General features: G+C 38.2%; 1 protein-coding gene across 1 annotated transcript in view; it reads left to right on the top strand.

Moving 5' to 3' along the window:
- The first annotated feature begins 7838 nt into the window (after nt 1–7838).
- Nucleotides 7839–25470, top strand: part of NETO1 (neuropilin and tolloid like 1) — a 123274-nt gene continuing 105642 nt past the window's right edge. Inside the window, exons 1-4 of the mRNA XM_063077339.1 lie at nt 7839–7866; nt 9996–10049; nt 10310–10447; nt 16724–16972. Coding sequence (XP_062933409.1) covers nt 7839–7866; nt 9996–10049; nt 10310–10447; nt 16724–16972 — 469 coding nt within the window. The remainder of the gene's footprint in view (nt 7867–9995; nt 10050–10309; nt 10448–16723; nt 16973–25470) is intronic.

The following is a 25470-nucleotide window of genomic DNA, read 5'->3' as shown; positions in this document are numbered from 1 at the left end:
AGAGGACAGCATTACTGTAAAGCTCTCCCTCAGTAAATCCCCACACATAGCCCCAGGCTTTTCCAATTTTCCCAAACCGGAACACAAATCTTCTCTGTTTCCTAAAGAGTTTCTCACATTGTTTGTATTAGTTATTGAACTTGCCAGTGACGTATACTGAGATTTCTTGGTTTAGATATCAATCCACATTCTTATATTAAATCTTAAAAAATATATGGCTTGATTGTATAGATATAGATATAGATATAGACATAGAGATATTGAAATATGTATGGATACCTGTATGGCTATAGGTATAGGTGCAAATATTATCCATCTCACTAAGTTTGTACAAAATTATTTCCATATAACATACACAAAAGTAGGTAGTTCTAATCAATAAAATATAGCAACATTTATTTATATATGCTATTCACTAGTGCTTTATATAATCACATTTAATTACTAAATAGATTTCTGTGTTATTAATTCTGTCTTACAGGTGAGAGCACATAGGCAAAGACAGTTTTAATTATTATATATCTACGAACTGACAGGCCTGGTACTCAAACAAAATATTACTGACTCCAATTTCTTTAAATTCCACACATCACATTTAAGCAGTGTAAAAATCTTATTAAAGAGTTGTCATTTATTCTATCAGGTCAAATTATTATTATTATTATTATTATTATTATTATTATTATTATTATTATTATTATTATTTAGCTTGGGTGTTATATGAATTTCTACCCACCTGCTCTCTCCTTATGCTGCATGTGTATGTTTATATATGTATATGATTCCAGTAAGACTTTACAATTACATGAAAATCTCCATCATTCCTCATTTTTTTTATCTTCTATGTATCAAGGAATGTCTGAGCCCTATGCTGTTCCCTATAATGAACTTGCTACTTTTTCTGATTTCCCTTTGGATCTCTTCTCTTCTCTTCTTTCTCTTATGTAAAGCCTCATGCACACATTACATCCAGCAGTGGCTTTGGAGGTATCCACACTCTGGTTAGAAGTGAGTATGTGACAAACTGCAGAATACATTAGGGCAGTTCTTTGAACTCAGGTGAAACAATCCAAAATGAATAGCAAGTTGTTGTTTTTCTAGTGAGTTTGAAAATGTGGGATTCTATCTGTTATCATGTTACAAATGAAATAACATTGTGGAAATCACTGCATTTATTTTGGCCTCATTTATTTTGTTTTTAAATAATAAAGTGGGTAAGATCAAGTATTTCTTGCTGAAATGCATATAGACCCAGGCAAATAAGTCCTAACAAATCGTAACTATATTCTATGTCCTGAATAGTAAGAACTGGTGTCATAAAAATTATAATAGAGATGTAAAACTGTATCTTAGTGCAAATAAAATAATAAAATGAGGCAGATGTTTTTCACGTAGTGTCAGGAGGAGTTGAGATGGTGGAGATTGTTGTGTTATCAACTGCTTGTTCTGACTTAAAAGGTTGCTGATCTTTAGGAAAGTTGGGTGCCAGTTAGAAATTTTGAGAAGCAGAAATTATCTAGAATGGGACGAAATAAAATAAATTATTCAAAAGCATCATTTAATAACTTTTGGATCACAAGAACTCTGCTGTGCTTTCCAATTATAAATTAAAATCATTTAACTTAGTCCTCCTGGATTTTTAACTCAGATATTAACTCAGTTTTCATTCTCTGACATGGTAATAATATCTTGTTCTCATAATACCAAAGCATGTCTGCCATCCTACAATCTAATCTCCAAACAAAACCTAAAAATAAACATTTTTAAAAATAAATTTTTCCAATTTGTATCTTATGCATATATAACATTTTCTCCCTTTTTTCCTCTGTCCATTCCTTTGACAAAAGCCCACCCTGCTCAGAGGGCTGTGTTAAGAAAGCTTTCAGAGTTCCTCTTAGAATGTTATCACTTTCTGTCATTTTCAACAACTTTTTCTTTTTTTATATTCCATTAGAAATATTTCAGAAGGAAATACAATTGTGACAGGAATCATAAGTTGTAGATAGCCCAGTAATAACTATAATAAACCCTTTTATTTCTCAGAGAAATGTATTGAGAAACTAACTATATACATCAGTTACCATGCTATTTTGAAGACTATTATTTTAAATGAAAATTTACTAAAAATCATAGATAACTTGTTTTTTTACCTCAGTTTTTGAAAATTATCATAACCATTACAGCTTTGCAAAAATTTTGCTACTTTCTGAAATTGTATAATTTTGCAACTTAATCTACCCCAAAACTGGAAACAGAGTTATTTTTATTTTCTTTTATTGTCTTGAAAAAGTAAATGAAAACATTTTAAGACAATTCCTTATACCATACCAAGTATAAAGGTATATTTTAGTTCAACATTTCCTTTCATGCACCAAAGCTTGTTTCTCTCCTCAAAATGTATTTCATGAGTCACATATAAGTCTTGTTCTTCCTTAACATTCAGGGTAATTTTTAACAAGCAAATCTTTTATTATTTTATTTATTTTATTGTCTTTTATTAGTTTCTATATCCACATAGCAACAACTCATAATAACATTACGGTATGTACTAAATAGCCAAAGCTAGTAAATTTATGTGATGCTATTAATTTATATAATTAAGTATAAATATTTATATCTAACCCATAAGTAACATGCCCATATCTGATTTAGCAAGGTTAAGTAATTTTTTTGTATTCATTAATGGATGTTTTGACATGTATGTAGGTTTACTCTTCAGCTTAACTTATATTTTCTAAAGATTGTTAAATCCCTTTATCAAGTAGGGATTAAAACTTGTTTTTTTCCCAAAGCAATGGTCAGATGCTGTGCTATGATACTTAGTACAAAGGTGGCTCCTTTACAGTGCCTTTACACCTTTCAATCTTGGGATGCATCTTTGTAAACGTTCCTTTATTTTGATTTATAGACTACTAGTTATTAATCTGGTGATCAAAAAATATTGATGTTAATTTTTTTAAGCCACTGTCGATTAAATATCAGTCGAAATGAAAATTATTTTTTTTCTAAAATTTGAGCATAGATTGTTGGATCATGGAATTATTTTTATCTCCTTCATTTTTCCCCAAATAGAGACAATAATGCATTGTTCCTGGAGCACAATTGTCACTTAATGTAAAACAACATGGACAATAACTATATATCTGAAAGTACTGGCTAAATATTGGCTGGAATAATGTAGTGCTATAAAGTTCTTGCCCACAAGAGGCTAATATTCTTGTGCCATCTTACAATGAAATATATTTCTATTTCTAAGGAAACCATATTTTATTTTCCCTAGTCATGATCATAAAGTACCCTGTTTGGTTTAAACATAAGATTTCAAACATTTTGATATGTCTTCTATTTTACGAAGACTTTCTACTGTCAGCAAACACCTGCAGATTGCTGAAGAGAAAGGACTTCATCAGTACGGCTTAAAATCAGCTTCATGTTAGAGTATTGCAGATAACCTTCCAAAACACTCCAATATTTGGCAGCAAATTATTAATAATTTTTTGTTAAACTAATATTATGACTTGTATATTGTTTAGTTAATAAAATGGAAAGATAACTTTACATCTCATAAATATGTAAGTAAATTTAAACGTTATTTAGAAATAAAACTATTATGTAATATGGAATGTGTCAGAAGCATTAGTTTTAGTTATTTTTTGTAACATTACCTGTTTTAGAGATGGAAAGACAACCTTTAAGATGATGACAGTAGTGCAGGTGAATTAAGGAGGGAAGTTGTTGAACCTGAAGCTTTATTGTTTTCTATAAAGAACTATATGTATGTAGACAAATACTAAGTGAATCCACATTTGAATTGGAAAAGCAAGTGTCTTAAACCAATTCTTTTTAGGGTTTTAGAAATCCTTACCTTTCATTGTTATGAAGATGAAAGCTAAGAGAAAACCAATGACATTTTAATTAGGTTCATTGAGGTTTAATTCTGCATTATCTTCTATAGTAACTGTTTTAATGCTAACCTTGGGGGACCGTGGCAAAGCACCCTCTTTTAGAGCAGCACATTTAACTCTTAATATCTATTAGCTTATAAACTGTCCCTTTCAAAATAATCTCATTTTTGTAATTTGACCATATGTGTACATAACCTTCTCTTGGAGAAGCTGAACTTTTCCCATATGTTGGTTTTTCACAGAAAGAAAAATTTTGAAGGTCCCTATTAGGGGGGTAGAGTTACTCAGCAAGTGTTGGTTCTGGGACTCAGAAATGAGAAGGGAATTTGCCAAACAAGCAGGATGTGGCGGTTGGCTAAAAGTATGTATGCGTGTGTGTGAAGGAAATGAATAGAATCTTCCAGGAAAAAGTTGCACCTGCAACCTGGCAGAGTGGAGGTAGAACATGGGCCTCGGCCTCTGGCTTGACTCAGCCTGTTGGTTAGTCAACAGAGTATCTGAGTGTGCCTCTGTAACAGACCTGGTCCAGGATGTACACACTCACTCCCTCAGTACTGAGGTTTGCATAGAAGTTTAACCCCTCAGCCCCAGGCACTGCCCTGGAGAGTGCTGGCAATCACAGATTAGAGAGGCACTATTTATGAGAATTTGATTTCGAACACAAGCATGGACAAAAGGTGAGGATCCCTGCCCCCCTCCGGGATTTCCTTCTCGAATTTCCTGTATACCCCCTGGGGATACATCTATTTAGCAAAATTTGCGGTGGCCACTTCCTTGACCAGGTTACAAAATCTGTGTCCTGGGAAACCAACCTGGGAGAAGAGGAGGAAAGGTTACTTGAGTGGGCGCATTTATCATGAAACCAAGTTTTCATTTCTTTGTCTTCAAATTGCGATTGATAAATGCAGTATTTTTCCTTAAAATAATTTTAAGTGTTGCCCCTCTTTCATTGAAGGCTTTTGCCATTTTGGTAAAGAAGGCATATTTTGGATATAAAAAATAATTACCATCTAATCTTAAGAAAGATACCAATATTCAACTATCATCTCGCTTCACTGGCCGGTTTTCAAGAACCCCATCCCCCTCCTGCACAGGTGACCCGGATCCAGGGAAAACGTTCTACAGGCACGCTCTGTCACCTCTGCGTCCATCGGCAAACCGGCCGCGCCACTCTTTTTGGTCGCTTTTGCTTCTTTAAGTTGGGGGATTTCTTTCTCAGCTGCACTCCCACCACCGATCTCCCACTCCCCACCCCTGCGCTGGCACAAGAATCACAGCTGGGTCGCAGCACTTCCGCGGGAGCTCCTGCCTGTTCCTCCCTAGATCGTTTACGAGTATGTACGTGGGCAAATACTCACAGGCTCTCCATCCATCCGCTCACCCCTCTTCCTTTTCTTGAGCTTGTAGCTCCTCTCGCAGGTCTCGGATTCTGGTGGAGTTGGCGCTCTGCAGGAGCGCGGGTTCTCTCTCTCTCTCTCTCTCTCTCTCTCTCTCTCTCTCTTTTCCCCCCCAACCCCCCCCTCCCCGCCCTATCTTCCCACTTTTCATTAGATAGATGGACACACACACACAAACGCGCACACACACCAGTACTCAGTACTTGCTCACTTTACCCTACCGTCAAGGACTTGGAGCTGCCTGGAAATTGAGGACCCAAAAGCTTGGTAGTAGTAGTCTTGGAGGCTGCTTCTGGGCCTTGGGGATCCCCTTCGGACTTGGGGGTCACCACGTAATCTCTCATTCCAATTTATTGGCGGGAGACCTCCACCCTCTCCCAGCCGCCGTGCTGGGGGAAATGTGGGCAGGACCGCGGCGAGCACCCACACCCCAACCCGCACCGGCCCACCCACGTGGGCGCCCCAGCTCCGCAGCGTCAGGTGCCGAGGAGTGAAGGCTGGGCCAGGAGACGGGCCGCAGCACCCCAGCCTCGAGCGCTCTCCTGTCTCTTTTCACGGCCCCCTCCCCTCTCCTCTGCCTTTGGAGGGGCCCCCAGTCTTCGCAGCACACCGTCGGGCTGCTGTCCACCTCCCTCAGGTCGTCCTATCCCCATCTCCTCACCGCCAGCTTCCCCAACCGGAGCCCCAGACCCCGGCTGTGCAGCTGGAGGCGCCGGGTCCGCGGCTGAGCGCCCGCGAGGTGGTCCCGGACCGCCAGGGCGGTGGCCGGGGTTGGACGGCCTCTGCTTGGTCCCGAGGTCTGGCGGGTTGGCCCGGCTGTGCTCGGCCCGGGCAGAGTCCGCAGAGGCCGGAGGGCGGGACGGAGCTGGGAACGGGAGGAGGTGCTGCTGCAGCGTCCAGGGAGGGACTCCCACACTCACGCGTGCTCCAGCCCTCCGCGGCGCTGCCTTGTGTTTGCTACGATTTCGCATTCATTTATTCGCATTTTACAATCTGGGGCTCTTCCGGTGCTGTTTCCCCAGCAACTCCTTTCTCCCCGAGTTTAGCGCGCCGCGCGCGCGCGTGCATGCGTGTGTGTGTTGAGCTGGGGAGGCTGATCCGTGCTTGCCTTGGGGTGGCTTTAAATATCTTGAGGAAGGGGACGGTACATTGCAAGAAGCCCGCGTCTTTGCAGGAGCAATTTGGTGGGGGCGACCTTCGCAGCTGCCCAGGTGATTAACCGTGAAACTTTTATTGCTGCCTTTTCCTCCGGCGCGCCCCTGCTTCATCTTCCAGACTAAGACGGGAGTAAATGGCGAAGAGAAGAGAGAGACAGCTAGAAAGCTCCCGCTGCCTTTAGACAGATGGAATATCAGGGGTGGGGGACAGAGGCGCTGCAATTTCTAACCCTTAAAAAGTGACAAAACAACCCCCAAAGGGGATTTTCACACGATGGTCCCTCCTCCTTCCACTCCTTTCATCCCGCACGAAGATCCAACTCCGGCTTTACCTGCTCCTTTCTGTCCCCTTGGCCCCGGGCTGGCAGAGTGGCGGATCCCAGCCTGGTCCTCACCCCCTCCCCCTTCCCTCCCCCGCAGGATCCGAGCGCTGTGATGTCCTTGCTGCCGCCGCCACCGCCCCATTCAGCCGCGCACCACCCCAGGGGCGCCGGAGCCGCCCGCTCTCACCCCAGCTCGGGGCTTCCAGGAGGGTCGCGCAACCCATGGCCATGACCGGGGCGCCCACTTGGTAACTCTGCCGTCTTCCCGCTCCTTCCTGCTCCCTCCCTCCCCGCCCCCCTCAGCCACCCCCGTCCCCCTCCACCGCCCTCCAGCTCTCCTCCCAGACGCCCACCCGCCCGCGCGTCTTTCCGCAAGATCGCAGAGGTGGCGCGGAGCCCCGCGAGTCGATGACGGACCCCTTCCTCCGGTCTTCAATGCCTCAGTGGAAGGTCCCCAAGGGTTGGGGAGAGGAGCGCTGCTACTGGACATCCTCCCGGAGCGGCTGCCCCGACCTGCTGCTCGTCGTGTACGAAGCTGGGGACTGAGAGAGCCCCAGCCGCCGCCGCCCGCTCCGTCGCGCCCGTCGGTCTGGACCGGCCCCCGCCTCGCTCCGCCTGCTGCCCGGCCCCGGCTCGGGGCGCCCGGGGGCTCGCCCCGCGCCCGCCGCCGCCCTCCCGCCGACTGCCCGCCGCGTCCTCCTGACAGCTGCGGCGGCGGCGGCGATGCAGAGGAGGAGGGTGCTGCCGGCGGCGGCGCTGGCGGTGGCGATCGGCGCCCGGGTGTGATGCGAGCGTCATGGTGGGGATGCTGGCTTCGCGGCGGTGAGAGAGCGAGCGACAGCGGGAGCGAGCCAGGGGCGGAGGACGGACCGACTCGGATCTGGCTGCTGTGGGGGCTCGGATCTCCTTCTCTCCCCTCTCTCTCTCCCTCCTTTATTTTGCTCTTGGTTTGCATATTGAAAATCTCTCGACTCCGTCCTCTCCCCAACCACTGGAAGTCTTCCCGTCTCTAAATGGAATTAGTGGAGATCGGAGCCTCTGGTGTAACGAACAGACATGATCTATGGACGCAGTTTGCTTCACAGTGAGTCCCTTTCCCGCCGCGCGGGTCCGCTCCCGGGTGCCATCCGTCCCTCCCTCGCTCCCTCCCTCCCCCTTGGCCGAACGCACAGGGAAAAGCCTCGCCACGGCGCTCCCGCCGGACCCCGCAGTCCCCGCGAGTCTCGGGGCAGGTGGAAACTTTCTGTATTGCAGCATAATAGACCCGGGCGTGGGGGTGCGCGCAGTCAGTCGTATCTCGGTTTCCGAACCTGCCGGGGAAAACCTTCTTGCCGTATGCAGGGACCTCCTGGCAGAGAATAGCGTGTGGTTCAGCACTGGGCACGTGCGGAAGAGGTTGGGGACCCGAGTGAGCACGCAGGTGAAAAAGGAGAGAGTAGGGGATGATACTTCGTGGGATGAGAAGAAACATACCTCTTCCAGGGTCTTCTGGAGCTCAGCCGGCCCGTATTCCCCCTCCAGTGGGTCATTTCATGTACACCTGAACCCAGTGCATGAGGGAAAGACGGGTGTCAATCTCAACTCTGCTCTGCCCAGAGACCTGGAGTGTTGCTCTGTGCGTGTGTGGTACCTCTTGCAGTGTTGAGGTGGAAAGAAATTGGAGGAAAATGGCATCAAAGTCAAGTAAAAGGCAACATAAGAAAGCGTGTGGTAGAAATTTAACATTAAAAAGCAAGGATTAGAGTGTAAATCCTGTGCCACGACGCAGTTAAGAGACAGGCTGTGCTGATGAGTTAAGCATAGTACATGTTCCACAACGTGATTCCATCAAAACAGGAAAAGAAGAGTAAAAAAAAAACCACCAAATATACGACCTGATATTGATGGATGTATACCTGTGTTTTTGTGTGGTTCGTGTGTGTGTAGAATCACGGCGAGTTTCAACGATTTTTTTTCTATTTAAACACACACACACACACACACACACACACACACACACACACACACACACACACACACACACTCATGCACTAACAACAAAGACCCATGTTTTAATCTAAAAAACGACCTGGCTAGAGTCTAAAGTAATACAATTGATAATTTCTCAAGTATTAATATCTAGACCCAAATAGTTTTTTTTGGAATAATGTTTAAGCATAAATTTATAAGCTCCTCTAGTGAGCTTTAGTTTAGAAAATAATTGTGAATAATTCCCTTTCTCCCCCCAAATAATTTTAAGTGGAAATATGAGAACGTAGACCTTTTATGTAACTGGGCAAAAAAGTCAATAACAAACATAAAGCAGAAGAGGAAAACTCAGAAATTGTGAAGATTAGGTTACTTTGTCACTTTGCTAGTTTTAGGTTCTGTAAAAATGTAGAGTAAGTCAGTAATGGAAGTAAAATGGAAGTTCAGGTTATAAAGGCATTGCAAATTTACTGTTAATTTACAGATCAGAGTCTGTTTCTGATACTGAAAAACTGATGTAATAAAATATTTATAGAAATCACCTTATCAAAATAATAATCTGTTTCTTGATACTACTATTAAATTAAAGTTAAGGTTAGAAGAGATTAATTTCACAGCTTAGAAAGTGCTGAGGACCAAGGTTATTTGGTAGTTCAGTACATTTTTATTAAGAGACATTTTTATAGTGCTGCTTAATGCCTCCTGTCCACATTAATCTGTTTTTCTCTTATTGCCCCCCCCCCACCTTATAGGATTTTCCCAAGTATTTATTTTCTAAAATACAGCCACATTGGCAAAGTGTTAGGAACAGTCACAGAGCTCTTTCTTACTGTCTACTTTTGCTTTTCCTCCTTTTACCTGGGGCCTCTCTCCCTTCCTTTAAAGATGATAGCAAAGCCATTCACAAAAGGTAGTTTAGAAACAGTGCATGTCCTGAAATCCCACTGTTATGTGTGTGACATTAGCAGATTGTAACGTTGCCTCTTAGTTTTGAAGTATGTATTTGCTTTAGGAGTTTGGATCACATTCATTCTTAACTTGCTTTTGTTCCTTAAGGGATTCCTAAGTTTTCCTGACTTGTACATTTTGAATCAGTTTTTACAAGTTCTGAGTGAACTTGTAACAGTTAACAATGATAAAATTAATCTGCTGATATCATTTTATATTTAAATTTTGTTATGTTTTTATGGGATCTGATCATTTCAGTGTGTATTATCTCTTTCTGATTTTTCTTTTCTGTTTCAGTTGTAGCAAGTTTAATCATCCTCCATCTGTCTGGGGCAATCAAGAAAGGAACAGGTGTGTTTCTTTGGAAAAATGTTAGTGGATGACTTTTAATTATTTTGTATCTTCCTATTTTCCGCACACTCTTAATATTCCAGAACATCTGAACACTTTATAGTGTGTATAATTGATTGGTTTTGACTAAAACAACATTTAGAAATTAATTTACTAATGGATATTATAAGAATGTCCTCTCTATTTTTAGTATTAGAGAAAATTGGATATTGGCTCTTTTATAATTTTTTTTTTTTTTTTTTTTTTTTTTTTTTTTACAGAAAAGCAAACCACCTCAGAAACACAGAAGTCAGTGCAGTGTGGAACTTGGACAAAACATGCAGAGGGAGGTGTCTTTACCTCTCCCAACTATCCCAGCAAGTACCCCCCTGACCGAGAGTGCATCTACATCATAGAAGGTAAGAAGAGAGAGAGTGCCAGGGCTAGAGAGAACACTAAGCCAAAACCTGGCCATCTCTATGCTTGGATGAACAATATGCATATAGACATTACAAAAATTGATTTTGGAGATCATGCATATAAATATCTCTAAGTGAGTCAAGTAACTGTAAAATCTGGAGTCACTGAAATTATTAGTAATGGGTTATGAACAAGCAAATTCTGGGAAATAAAAATAAATCAACTACTTCAGAGTTTATTTTGTAGTTGATTTAATTGATTAAAGTTCTAAAGTAATAAAATGGATGCATAGTTGGCATAATATTATGTAATGTGTAACAGTTTGAGAAACTACAATATTATTAGTTTAACAATTATCAGAAAAAAATCCTTTACACTCGTTATTTTCTCTTTAGTATTATAAAGCACAAAAAAAATTCATGTCAAAGAAAAATCTGTAGTTATGATTTCTAAATAACAATCTGAATGGTGATTACCTTATTTTGTGCTAAATGACATCATCATATTTTAAAGTCAGTCTTTCTTTCCTTCCTTCCTTTCTCTCTTAGCTCCCAAATATGAGTGAGCACATGTGGTATTTATCCCTCTGTGCTTTGCTTATTTCACTCAACATAAGTTTCTCCAGGTTCATCCATGTTGTTGCAAATGCGAGAATTTCATTCTCTTTTATAGCAGAGTAGTATTCCATAGTGTATATATACCACAGTTTCCTTATCCAATCATCCATTGATGGACATTTAGGTTGGTTCCATATCTTGGCTATTGTGAACAGAGCTGCGATGAACATGGCAGTGCAGGTATACCTTCGACTTGATGATTTCCATTCCTCTGGGTAAATACCCAGAAGTGGGATTGCTGGATCATATGGAAGATCTATCTGTAGTTGTTTGAGAAACCTCCATACTGTTTTCCATAGTGGTTGTACTAATTTACAGTCCCACCAAAAGTGTAGGAGTGTTCCCTTCTCTCCATACCCTCGCCAGTATTTGTTATTCACCATCTTTTTGATTATAGCCAGTCTGACTGGAGTGAAGTGGTATCTCAGTGTGGTTTTAATTTGCATTTCCCTGCTGACTATGAGGTTGAGCATTTTTTCATGTATCTGTTGCCCATTTGTATGTCTTCCTTTGAAAAATGTCTATTCGGCTCCTTTGCCCACAGTAGTGTGGTGGTCTTACAAAAGGAGGGAACATTCCTAGGGCCACAAAGCAGACTGAGGGAGAGAGCAGGTGGGTGGGGACACGGGGTACAAAAGTAATTTCAGGTAATGGGTATGCCCTCAGTACGAATCTGGCCCTCACATCATGGGCACGAGGGGTGACAATTAGCTTTGTATCTCATAAATATTCTTAATAAATAAATAAAAATAATAAAATAAAAAGGTCACAGTCAATGGGGTGGCAGGTTAGCTCAATTAGAGCACAGAGTTAGAATACCAAGGTCAAGGGTTCAGATCCCTGTTCAGGCCAGCCACCAAAAAAAAACCAATTCAAAGTCAAGATTCTAAGTTACAATGCTTTCTTTTATCATTTTTTTCCCCCCAACTTGAAGGATAAATAGTGCTGAAAAAGAGATTCACTTCTCTTTGAACATTTTCCATTTCTCCTAACATTGTAGACACCTTTCTATTATGTATGGCTTTTTAAAAATATATGAACACTTCATCTAGTGATAGAAGCTTTCATTATCTTGAGTGTTAGAGCCTAATAGCCTAAAACGTGCACTCACCTCCAGCACACAATGCAGACAAAGCTACCCTAATGAAAAGATATGCGAGCTCAGTATCTAGTTATGAATCAGGGACATGTGAATTTGATAGATCTTTCAAAGATATAGACTTTCTGTTTAACCAATGTTAAGAACATCTATTTATAAATGATTATGTTTTTTGTATGTTTTGAACCAAGGATCTTTCCCCACCCCTGTTGTCCTTGCAGTTGATACACCACACTATAGGAAGGGAGAACAATATGCTCTGATATTAAAAGGATAAAGCTGAGACAACTGAGTTCTGGCAGTTTTACTTCCTCTTATAATTGACAAATAAGAAAATTGATACTTGCTTTATGGTTACAGTATGGTCTGGGGACTAATGACCCTAATGATTGTTTAGTAAACAATCTAAAGAGGCCCCAAGATTAGCACAGAACATTTGGAATAAGGAGACAGAACAGGAGACTACAAGGAAGAGATGTAAACTTTCATTTTTATTTTTATTTTATTTATTTATTTATTTATTTATTTATTTATTTATTTATTTATTTTTGTCTTTTTTGTGACCGGTAAAGGGATCGCAACCCTCGGCTTGGTGTCGCCCACACCGCACTCAGCCAGTGAGCGCACCGGCCATCCCTACATAGGATCCGAACCCAAGGCGGGAGAGCTGCGCTCTCCCAGCGCTGCACTCTCCTGAGTGAGCCACAGGGTTGGCCCTAAACTTTCATTTTTAAAGAATGTTCAGGAGATAATCATTTTCTATGGAGAGTAGCTTGCACCAAAGTTCAGAGCTATGGTATGGTTGTGGACCCACATATACTATCCTAAGGCTTCTTCGTAGGTTGAGGAGTGGAACAGGAGAGGAGACTGAAGAAGTAGGTAGACTCAGATAAAGGAGACTCAGATAAAGGAGTATTCCATCTCCTACCCATGACAGTTTGGACATTATGCCACAGACAATGAGGAGCCATTGAAACAATTTAAGTAGAGAAATAACATGAGATTTTGATGAGGAAGTAACTAAAGGAAAATAACAAGAGGAGTAAGAGAATTTAAAGGAAAAATAATGGGTTCTATTTTGGTGTTTATGGAGATGTCTCATAAAAAGATTGGGTATACAGATCTTTAGCTCAGTGGAGAGATCTGAGGTGAAAATATGTATTTATAAATCATTAATATAACTATTGTTGAAATTGTTAGTATGAATAAAATTATTTAAAGAGAATATTTGGAGAACTGTTTTTCAACTCTTCTAAAAAATGCAGATGCCTGGGCCTGTCTCCAGAGATTATGATTTAATTGGTTTTTGATGGAGCCTTGAGTACCATTATACTATAGTAGCTCTTCACTGGGATTCCAATAGCACCTAGTGCACTAGTCTAAAATGAGAGAAAATAAGACATAGATTTCTGGAAAACAACATGTAAGGAATGGGCAGAATCAGGTGAAAAGTAATGAACCGAGAAGGAGAAGCCAGAGAGTTGGACTGGAGGATCAGGCAAAGGATGTCACAGCAGCTATTGCAGATGGAGTTTCAAGTGGCAAGGAGTAGTGGAAGCGCCAGTTGTTACAGCAAAGAAAAGTAAGGTGAAGACAGAAATGTACCTGTTTGTGTGGAAGTTAAGTCTGTTAGTAGCTTTAGAATGAACACTCTCATAGACATAGTGTGGGAGCCAGCACCCAGTGGATGAGAGGCAAAGATGGCGGCGGGAGGGTATTTGTGGATGGTAGGAACTATGTTGAAAAGGCAAATTTCCTTTTTTCTTTGATTTTTCTTCTTTTAGTGAGAAAAATTGTACATTTATTCTAAAATGAATAGCCTGTTCTATAGAAAAAGGTAAATTTAAAATATAAGAGAAAGGGGAAAAATAATTGGTCAAGTTTCTTGATGTAAGACAGGTAGTGATAAAGTATACAGGTGTAGTCTCAGTCACAGAAAGGAGAATCCGTTATGGATTTCAGGTAGTCATCAAACTCCCTCAATTCAGAGGAAATATTCTGTATGTATGTGCACTATTTTGGTGAAAGTGCCCATAGTTCTCAATGGGTCCGAAGATTGAAACCTCTCATGAAGAAATCTCAGTTTTAGATCAAAGATAGCTTATAGAAAATGTTAAAGTAGGAGACTGCTGTGAATGGAGAGATTCAAAGGTGAAGAAAGTATAGTTTGGGGAGTTGAACCTAGCTAGCTTCAAATGGCCCACATATGCCATAATCACTCATTTTTTCATACATCCAAAAAGAACTATGTGTCATGCTTATTTTTAAAAAAGTTATTTTGCTACTTCCTAAAGTTCAGCCAGTGGAATTTTTATTTGTGGATGTGGGTAGTTAACTTTGACCTGCTGGACCAAAGGAAATGAACTGTCTATATATAATGTGGTATATGAAAAGCCATAATGACAGCATGTCTCCTGAAAGAATATTGAAATGTTTGTTCATCCATGTTGAATAGAAATTAAGTGACAAAGCTTGAATAAAATGAATGAAGCTGAGTATAAACAGATTCATGTTAGATAGCCATGTATTTCCTAGTGGGGGAAACAGGTGGGCATATGTTGATAAATGACCAATAGATGGAGTTCTAAATAAATTAGCACAGGACTGTTCTCATTGCTTTACCTTTTCCTAACTGTACAGTACTTGCAACTAAAAGAATTACCTCACACTCTGAAATAATTTGTTGCTTCATAAAATGTATCATACTGCCTTAAAAAATAAGAGGTAAATAAGCAGAACATATGCTGTAGAATAATAATGTATACAAATTATATGTTTAGTGCTAATACTTAAACAGCCCAGTTCCTTAAGCATTTGTCTTCTTGTTTTTAGACTAATACTTTAGGACGAAAGCATTGTTTTGCAGATAATTCTTCAGAATATCTCCAAATTTGCATATTTCAAAAAATTCACTGAAATTCTCTCAAATCTATCATTATCATGGATACTATATTTGTTGACTTTTGTGATATACATTAATGATGATTAAAAGCATGCCTGATTATTCTTGCAAGAATTATAAATATCTTTTTTCAATGCCAATGAATCAGAAACATTTTTAGAGATTAAAAAGAATCTGGAAAATAATCTTTTAACATGAATTGACCTTTGACCTATTGATCTTTAATTTTATACTTAGAGAACATCAGGATTTATTCCATACATCTCTAATTTCCCAGTCATCCTGTATCTCGATTCTATATAAATTACTGACATCCATGCACACAAGAGTTTAATTTTTAGGTCATCAAAGGTGATATCCAGTATGTATTTAGGGACTGGTATGGCTTGGACAACAACAGTTCAGAATGGTTGCAGACTACTTAGGGAGCGCCCATGCTGTGCTAAGTCTTAACTTTCAAGTTTCTGGAGGCAGTAGTACCTGAAGAGGGCCAAATAGCAGAGAAGCACTCAGAGGAGTCCAAGCAACAGCTGTTTGCTAACTTGGATAAATATGTGCTGATATTACAACAAATATTATGGCCGTTCCAGGGTACCCTGGCTGAATATAATTCTGAAATGCCAAATTTTTTGAATGGTTTGGACATGACAATGGAAAAATGAAATAACATTAGCAAATATGTTCATGCGGTGGTTTACAGGGTTGTTAGCTCCATAAGGCTGTTCCATGATTCTTTAAAGAAATACGAAAATATTCATGAAGATAACCTTATCTACAATTCACTCAAAAAGATTTTTTTGGAAATCCTTAATGACAAGTTCTGTGCTATGTGCTGAAAAGAAGTTCGATAAGATATGGTTCTTGTCTTTCATGAGGAGATTTAGAGAGGTTTCTTTTCCCTTGATAAGCTTTTCCCTTGATAATGAGGAGTTAAATTGTAGGTATATAGACATTCAAGAAAGTGAGAAAATATGTAACAGCATGAAAGGGCATACTATCTTAGAAAACATGACATGTTTGAAATATCCTGAGCTTGGGCTGTCTGTGAGATAATAAGACCTTGGAAGGAGGATATCCTTAAGGATCTTATATGTCAGATGTGTTGTTGATCATTGTTCTGCAGCTTATGGTCAGCAGGTGAGGTTTAAACCTGAGTGATGTGACCAGATTTATATTCTAGAAAAATTACTCTTAATATCTTTTTATGTGCACTTGCATCTAATCAACACATCCGACTGGGTTTATTTGAATTGTTGTAGAACTCTATGCTGAATAATTCTCAAGTGGTTTCTGACCTCAAACCTAAGTATTTCAAAGGATATAAAAAAAGAGACAGAAAGATGCCCCTCTACCTTCTAAAACTGAGTTAGCAAACTTTCACAAAAATCTTGCAATTTGTAAGTTCTGGGTTAGACATTGAAATTGCCATTTTATATCAGGATAATATTTTGTGCAACACTGTTAATTTTAAGGGCCACCCCTTAGACATTTTTATAAAAATGTTATCCCTGAAAATACTAAGTATCATATGCATTTCTGTGTATATCATTTACAGACATTGACAGAGAGCATACAAATAAAATCTGAAACAGAATCAGTAAAATCAACCTAAAGATTTAAGAAATGCCATTCAAGACATAGTCTTTCTTTTTTACAGCTGCTCCAAGACAGTGCATTGAACTTTATTTTGATGAAAAGTACTCTATTGAACCGTCTTGGGAGTGCAAATTTGATCATATTGAAGTTCGAGATGGACCTTTTGGCTTTTCTCCAATTATTGGACGTTTCTGTGGACAACAAAATCCACCTGTAATTAAATCCAGTGGAAGATTTCTATGGATTAAATTTTTTGCTGATGGAGAGCTGGAATCTATGGGATTTTCAGCTCGATACAATTTCACACCTGGTAAGTAGGGGTTTTTATTTTCTTTTTCTATTTCTTTTTCTTCCTTAGTTTCTATCTTTATAGTACAACATCTTTTATAAGACAATGTATAATTTTTCAAAGAATTTTCCAGTTATATTTAAAACCAAATCTACATTGCTCTTTCTTTTCACTTCATAAATTCTAAAAGAAAAATAAATTTTCCTTCAAACTTAGGCCACACTGAAGGTAATGTGTAGTGAGTCAGGGGTGTAAATGATCATTATTAACACAATTAATTAAATTTTGAAATGTGTAGTTTGAGAGACAGACTGTAATAAAGAAACTGATTACACATAGGATCCCAATGAACTTGGAAAGATAATTGTATAAAGTGTATCCATCAAAATGATCTTTGGAGAACTTAAATAAAAAGTTCATTTGCCCTGAAAATTATCTTTTTTAAAGCAAATAGATCCTACTATAAAGCAGGCAAATTTCTTTTTAGAAATGAAATTCCTAAAAGTTTTGATAAAAGAAAAACTGAGATCAATAGCAGTTAAATATTCATTTGCAAACTCTAACAGACATTATGTGCAGTTATAAAGTTATGCAGTCTATATCAATTTTCCTTTTAATCTGCTAATATTAAAATGGGTTGGTGTTGACTGGCCTACTTTATGAAGAACTATTATTCATTACAATTTAAATTAATTAACACATTTTTAAACTGCAAGACCACCATGCTCATGGACTTGAGATTTAATGAAGTCATATTTTAAATGAAAATCTGATTCAAATCACATAAAGAATATTTTTACATATAATTACATTTTTTTTCAGTTTGTATATATTGCCTTACTTACGTTATAACAGGCAATAGGAGAATTTGAAATGTATGTAAAATTTGCTTAATTTTTATTCCATTTTACACAGGTAACATCGAAACAGAGCTTTTAATGCTCAAAGAAGTAAAATTGTAAAAACTAGTTAATGTAAGATTAATGATGACTTTCATTATGACATCATGATGTATGCTAAATAAATGAGACGTTAACTATATTATATATATTAACCTTAAACATTAGGAGTTCTTTCATAGTATCACTGAGGGGTTGTGGTTTTAATTATGTTTTGCTGATAATGAATTGCTCACAGGAATCATGAGCATCTCACATCACCCTAATTTGATGTGTTCCAAAAAGGTATGAACATTTAGATTACTTTGTCAGATGATTAGTGCTAGAGTTGTAAATGGAAATGCACATGTTTTTTCTTAACTGATAATTTTGAACATTACCTGGACCTAAAGATAGTGACACGTGGCGTGATCTAGGCTTTGTAATACAATATAATATATTATGTAGTATATAATTTGTAAGTTATATTTTCATTGTGGGTTTAGTGTTCATGAAAATAATGTCTATGATTAAAAATGATGGTTTCATGAAGAATGTAGGGTCAACTAACATGCTTTGTCAACACAAGCATCATTATCCATGTTGCTAGCTCTACTTGAGGTAACATAAATGGTGCCACTCAATCTGCTATATTCTAGGTTTTAAAACACCATTTTGTTCCCTGGGCATTGCCTGCTCTTTCTTTCTTCAGAGCCACCATACCTTGTTTGTAGAAGGAGGAGATTTTATTGCCAGGAAGAACTGAGTCAAAGGAGAACTTGAGATGATTCCATAAGATAAAGATGAGTTAAGGATGGGCTGAGGCTTCTGTTTTCACTCGTAAACTGGAGTAAAGTCTACAGGGAAACTTCGCATATGAGGGAAAAGTAGGACCATGAAAAGGAGACTTGCAAAACTTGCCTGACAGCAGAAATCAACACTATATGGTCCAAGGCTGTTGCCTGAGTGGTATCAATCTACAACTCTTTCCACAAAGAGTCAGTGCAGAGGATGCCAATTAGTTACTGAAATAGGAAGTGGGCAGGGATTAGTGATAATTTAGCATTCAGGAATCTGAAGTCAGGCAGATTTTTATGGTCACTTGGCTTAATTCTTATTTGGTAAAATGATAGCTGGACTCCAGGACAACTGTGAGGAGCACTGGCTTTGGAACCAGATCTGGCTTCCAGTCTGGCCTTTTCTTTTCTTTTATTTTTTTGCATGCTGTAAATTTTGCACATATCTCTTAATATTCTATCACTCAATATTTTAATTGTAAAATAAGGATAATATTAACCACCTCACAGAATTACTTGAAGGGCAATTTAACCAATGTATATTAATCTTTTGAGCCTGTAAATTCTAAACTATTGGTAACTATTGTTTTTATTAATTTGATCATGTGATCTTTAAAAGCAAAGGAGACTTGGTCTTGGTTATGAAAAACAAGTGTCCCAGATTTTTTAAATTACAACTCCTCTTTCCCTAATTTTTTTGGGATGAGTGTGCAAAACTAATACCTACTCCATATTACTTTTCATTGATAGGTTAGTTTAAATGGGCCCAGATTTCCAAGTGAGGTTATAGTTATTTCCGATGGCAGTCATAAAATATGTTAAGGTAGAAATAGCAGGAAAGCCAGGTGGTCCTTATTGTTTTTATGAATTTACCACAATCTGGAATCTGGATCTTAAATCTTAGAGCTTCAGAAACTTTATGTCAAAACATTGAGAGTATCCCCATCTCTGGGGAATAAATTACATTTGCGAAGCTAACAAGATTGAATATACATATATGCATACATATATATTCCTACATATACACATACACGCATTTTCAGTAAGAATTCTTAGAAGCACAGAGGCCAGGTTTTTTTAAAGCAACTATACCTGGGTAGCCAGATTATAATCAAAAGATTACATAGTGAGTAAGGAATCTGAACATTGAAGCTTAGTTATATAACATGCCTGTTTAACAGCATAGAGCTAAGAGACTTCATGATTCTTCTCCACAAAGTGGATCTTTTTTCCAATGGTCTTAAACTGCCATGGGTTAATTCTTGTCTCCAGTCTCCTGCTTCCATCTTGCCTGACCGGCATGCTAATTTATATTGACTCTTGTCTCCAAAATTGTTTCTATTTCCTAGTATGTGAGTGAATCGCTGACTTAAAAAAAAAAAAAAAAAAAAAAAAAAGGTAGTCTTTTAATCCCTAGCTCCTGCTGTTTCTAGTAGCCATGTTTCTGAATTCCCAGTGGCAGATGAAGATTAGCCAACTGGATTTCATGTGTGGCTATGGAGGGTAAGAAGGGAGAGGTAGAGAGGATACCATGGTAACAGGTTTAAACGAGGTTCTTTGGTTTCTCCTGACATATTTGGATGGTTCCTCACTTTTTAGTTCACTGACAGTTATTTTTGGATACTGTGTCATTACCCAGGTCCATGGTACAGTGATGAATCACATAGGATTATAGCCTAGAATGTGGAAGAGGGCTTGTGAGATTGAGCAGTAGTCAGGGAGAAATTAGCTGGTTCAAGTCCTGGGGTCTGCAAAGGACAGGGCGAGGCTTAGAAAAGGGCCAAGGGCCCAGAACCCTGCTGGTGGCTCAGAAAAAACTTCCCTTCTTGTGTTGTGAGGTCTATTCCGCATTGCAATCTCCCAATTCTGAGAAGAGAGAGAAGTGCAGAATCCCTGATGACGTTAAGGGTTACAAGATGGAAAATTTGAGAGCCCACAGACAGTTCAACAAGAAAACATTTGAATTACATAAAAGTGCTCGTTGTAATAGAATTATGTTTTCTCACTTAATAAGATTTGTTAAAAAATTTAAACCAAAGTTATTATGGAACAGTAAATAACTAGAAAATATTTTGTGAAGCAGGTATTTGAATAATACTGGAAAAATATATACAAAGCTCACAGCAATGGTTACCTGAGGTAGAGGGTGAAAGAGGAGGAAAAAGAGGAGGATTTTAGGGGCCAAGATGGAGATATAGTAAAAGTTGAATCAGCTTTCTAGATAATGCTTTAATTTTGAAAAGGACACCTTACACTTTTTTATTTAAAATATTTAAGATAAAAAAATAGAAAAAGGAGAAACGCTATGGTTGATCATTTTAACTGAATTTTCAGAAAGGCGAATACCATTTCTGCATATTCCACAAATTTTTCATTCTAACTAGGAATGTCTTTTGAGCAGAGACTTAGCTGCTGATTCTATAGCCAGCCACCTTCTTGCCTTGATTTTGTTTGCTACTTGAAAATATAAGAAGAAAACTGTAACAGTATCTGCTGTACCTGCTAACCAAATGGCATTATCCAGGAACTTTCTAATCAGTGTTTAGAAAAAAAATACATCCAAGATGGTCTATTCTCAGGGAAGGTAACCCTTCCAATCTCTTTAGTAACAGATATCTTTTGTTATCCTTTACTTCCTAGTAGAGAGATTTTCTGCTATTTACAGACATAGAATGAGATATTTATGGAATCTTCCTTGTTTGATGATGCTTCTTTTGTACTAGCTTTATAAAACAAAGTTACACACATCCTACCAGAGAAATTTAACTTAAGAAATATGCCTGAAAGTAATATGCCTCAAGAGGGATGAGGTTGAGTTAGACATTGGCATTGAGGTGAGTGGAGTTTTTAAATATATTAAAATTATTATGATGCTTTGTACTTAAATAGCACCTTTTATCTGAAGAGCTCAAAGTATTTTAGGGACATTGTTACCAATTCTCAGCTGCCTCTCAAGCTCCATGCTGACTGACTTCAATGGCACTGGAAAGAATACATGCAGTGCACTGATTCAAATTGAGTGGGTTTGATATATTTCTATGCAGATTAAATGAAATATATTATTTAGGTAAAATATTGTCATTTATCTAATATTATTTTAATTATTCAGTGTGATTTTTTTTAAGTCAGAAATATGAATGCATGTGTGAGTGAAAATTAACCATTTTGAGAATTCCTTAATCTTCTTAGCTAGATAAACAGAGTTCTGATATGTACTCTGGTAAGAAAGAAAACTCTACTCATCCTTTTTTCAACAACTTCAAGCTTTTTTTGTGTGTGTATGTGTTTTTAAATTTTACTTCTCATTATACATTGTAATTGATTTTCATGCCCCTTTACCCATTCCTCCCCCCCCGCCCATCCCCCCCACATCGTATCTGTCACTGGCTTAAAAAGTTGAAGGAATTTTTGTGATTGTTGTGTGTTCTCCCCCCCACCTTTATTTATTTGTGTGTTTATTAATTAATTAATTAATTTTAGTTCCCACAAATAAGTGAGAACATGTCATATTTCTCTTTCTGTGCCTAACTTGTTTCACTTAATATAATTTTAATTTGAATCTTGCATCAAAAGATGAAAGAAGATTTTAAAGGCTAAGGTTAAAAGAAGGACTTTGATTACTTTGTTTTTTTACATAGAAATAAAAGATTGAATAGTTTTAGGTCAGTATGTGTTTTCTTTTTAAATATTACACTTACATTGTTGATCCAAAATATTCTCATTTCAGCTTCAGCCAAGGCTGTCAAATGGAAAATGTAAGGAGCACAATCACATTTCTTCTTGAGGTATATTATTTAGGAAATGAAATTAAGAACTTGGGACTCACAGCAGCAACAAAATGATTAGTGTGTAACAGGTACTGAAGATATTCGTGTGCGGGTGATTTCCTCTGTCCCTTTTTCCCATCCACCCAGCCCATGACTTGGCTGATCTGATCTGTATAAGAAACGGCTCAGCAGGGGGATGAGAAATAGAGAGAGAGAGACAAAATTGCTGTTTGGTCTAGGTGGGTGTTCAGGAGAGAAGTTGAGAGTGGGAGAGAAAATTTCCAGGATTAGCTCCCATCTGTGCAAAGAATATTGAAAGCAGCAGAAAAGGAGAAGGAAGATTTTTATGAAGTTTCCTGTACAGAAAGAATGCCCTCCTCATGTCGTTTCCTGGTCAGGTGGAGAAAAGTGTTTAGAGGTGTTCATATTTATTAAGTGGTTAATTGCTGGACTGCATATTTTTAATATGGTACACCTGGGATTGGACCACATGGTGTCCCAGATATATTTCCATCATAGATCAGGAAGAGACCTTGGAATTCATCTCATTCAACCTTTCTATTCTGGAGATTAAAAAAACAAAACAAAACAAAACAAAACAGAAAATGTGTTGCCTGAGATTGCGAACTCAGTGTAGACATTAAACTACTGCGTGTTTATCATTTATATAACCCCAGTACTGATACACCTTCTACAAAGTGTTGAGATTATGACTTTAATTACATCACATGTTGCAAGTACTTTTGGTACAGTTATATTAAGAAATTTAATTAAAAGATAATACTATATCACCCACATTTCACCATTAACTGGTATATAAAATTAAAATTCACCTTTCCCGTATTTTCTGAAATGTCTTTCAATTTTCAGTGACCGAAGTAAACATGGTCCATCTCCTCTCCCTTTACCTCTATTATGAAATTCTGCCTTCTCAGCCCATCTGAGCCTGAAGTGCATGATTTATTTCCTGTTCTCCTAAAATATCTGCTATTATTGACATGGTCTTTTGTGTGTGCAATGCTCTTATTAGTTGAAACTTGTGATTTATGTGTTAAATACTTAATTTCTTTCTCATAGATATACCACAATGTTTCTTACTCCCTGACACACATGTCTCCTTGGCTTTTTCTTGTGATGCCAGTTACTTCCGGTCACCTCACATATCACCGCCAGCACCCAGGGCTGCTCTTTAGAGCTGTGTTCATTAAGGCCACTCAGTTGAGGGAGAGATGGGATAATCCCATGAGGGCTACATCCAGAAATGGGACTGTTCACTAATTTACAAAAAGATGTCTTACGGACTAGTGGAGGTTATGCCTCGGTCAATCATAAGATCACCTCTGCACCCAATCCCATCATCAAATGACTAGAATCCACCCTTCACTTAAACTGTCCTGAATAGAATTTGCGTCATTTGAATAAGAGGAACACTCAAGGAGCTTGACAAAAACAAAATAAAAAAAATAATACATATCCTCCATCCTCATTTTGAATTTTCATGTTTCTGGGTGTCTTTAGTTACTAGGCTTCTTGGTAAAATCTTCTAGAAATCTCTAACATCTAACTTATCATTGCATATTCAAGGATATGCTTTTCAAATTATAAATATTGTAGATATTTTGCCTAAAAATATTATTGTCAAGTCTTTTCATTGTTTCAAACATTTCCTTTTATAACAATTTGCAGACAACTTGAGACTTACTGTTATTTTATTTATGTATAAAATAAATCAAAGAATTATTGGGAGAACAACTTATGGTATCATTTGTCTTGACAAAAATGTTTTCTATTTTAGAATTTGTATGCCATTACAATTACTTAAGTAAAACACACGTTATTATTCTTAAAGTGAATGCCCAGAATAATTTGATTTCCACTGGGCTGTTTTTGCTCCTTACATTTGTTTATTGAGTATCAATTGATCTACTTTGCTAACACTGTAGAAATACAGTATGTGCAAGACACTAGCTTTCATACAATGAGTTCATAGTCTATTAGAAGAGAAGTCACGTGTAGTAGACATGTGTAGTGTCCCCCCACCCCAAGATGTCTATGTCCTGATTCCTGGAATCTATGAATATTTTAGGTTACATAGCAAAGGGAAGTTAAGGCAGTAGATTGTATTAAGGATGCTAATCAGTCCACTTTAATTAGGGAAATTATCCTAAATTAACTGGGAGTACCTGATGAAATCATAAGGGTCCTTCAATATGGAACAAAGAGGGAGAAGAATCAGGATCGAAACGATGTGACAGATAAAGGGACAATAAGCCAGAAAAAATGTGGGCAGTTTCTAGAGACTAGAAAAGGAACATAGTTCAGCCAACACCTGGATTTTAACCTACTTTAGATTTCTGACATGTAGAACCATAAGATAAAAAATCTGTGTTCTTTAAAATAACTAATTTTGTGATAATTTGTTACAGCAACAGTAAAATCAAATACTAATTTTAGTTCCTGGAAGTGAAGTGCTGCTCTAAAAAATTCTTTTAAAATGTGGGAATGGTTTTTGAATTGGGCAGTGGGCAAAAGCTGGGGGAATTTTAAGAAGAACATTAAAAAGAAGTCTATATTGCCTCAAACAGGCTGTTAGTAGAAACACAGATGTTAATGACTCTTCCACTGAGGACTCACAGGGAAGTGAGGAGCAGGTAACGAAAGCACGTGTGCCTTAGCGAGTACCTAAATCTTCATGAACAGAAGTAGGAAGGTTGAATGTGCTCATGATGAGAGCTCAGCAGGAAACAAGTAATGTGTATTTGAAAAGTAAAGGAAAGGGAATCCTAGTTACGTTGGGTCAGAAATCTTAGTAAAATTATATGCTGGAGTTATGTGCAAAGCAGAAATATTAAGCAATTAACTTGGATATTTATGTTTAAGATATTCACTGTCAAATAAAGTTTAGGGGATCTTTGGATGAGATTGGAAATGCATGCCTAGATAAAAAAAAATACTGAGCCAGATGACCTTTCACTAATCTTCTAGAAAAAAAAATCAAAAGATCAGAGTATTCAGTCTCTCAAAAGACTCTCTGAAATAATTGTGTGACTCGTAAATCTCTTCAGATAGTTCAGCAG

Source organism: Cynocephalus volans, chromosome 13, assembly GCF_027409185.1.
Source record: "Cynocephalus volans isolate mCynVol1 chromosome 13, mCynVol1.pri, whole genome shotgun sequence".
NCBI lineage: Eukaryota > Metazoa > Chordata > Mammalia > Dermoptera > Cynocephalidae > Cynocephalus > Cynocephalus volans.
The sequence above is the reverse complement of the archived record's forward strand: the minus strand, read 5'-3'. Positions and strand labels throughout refer to the sequence as shown.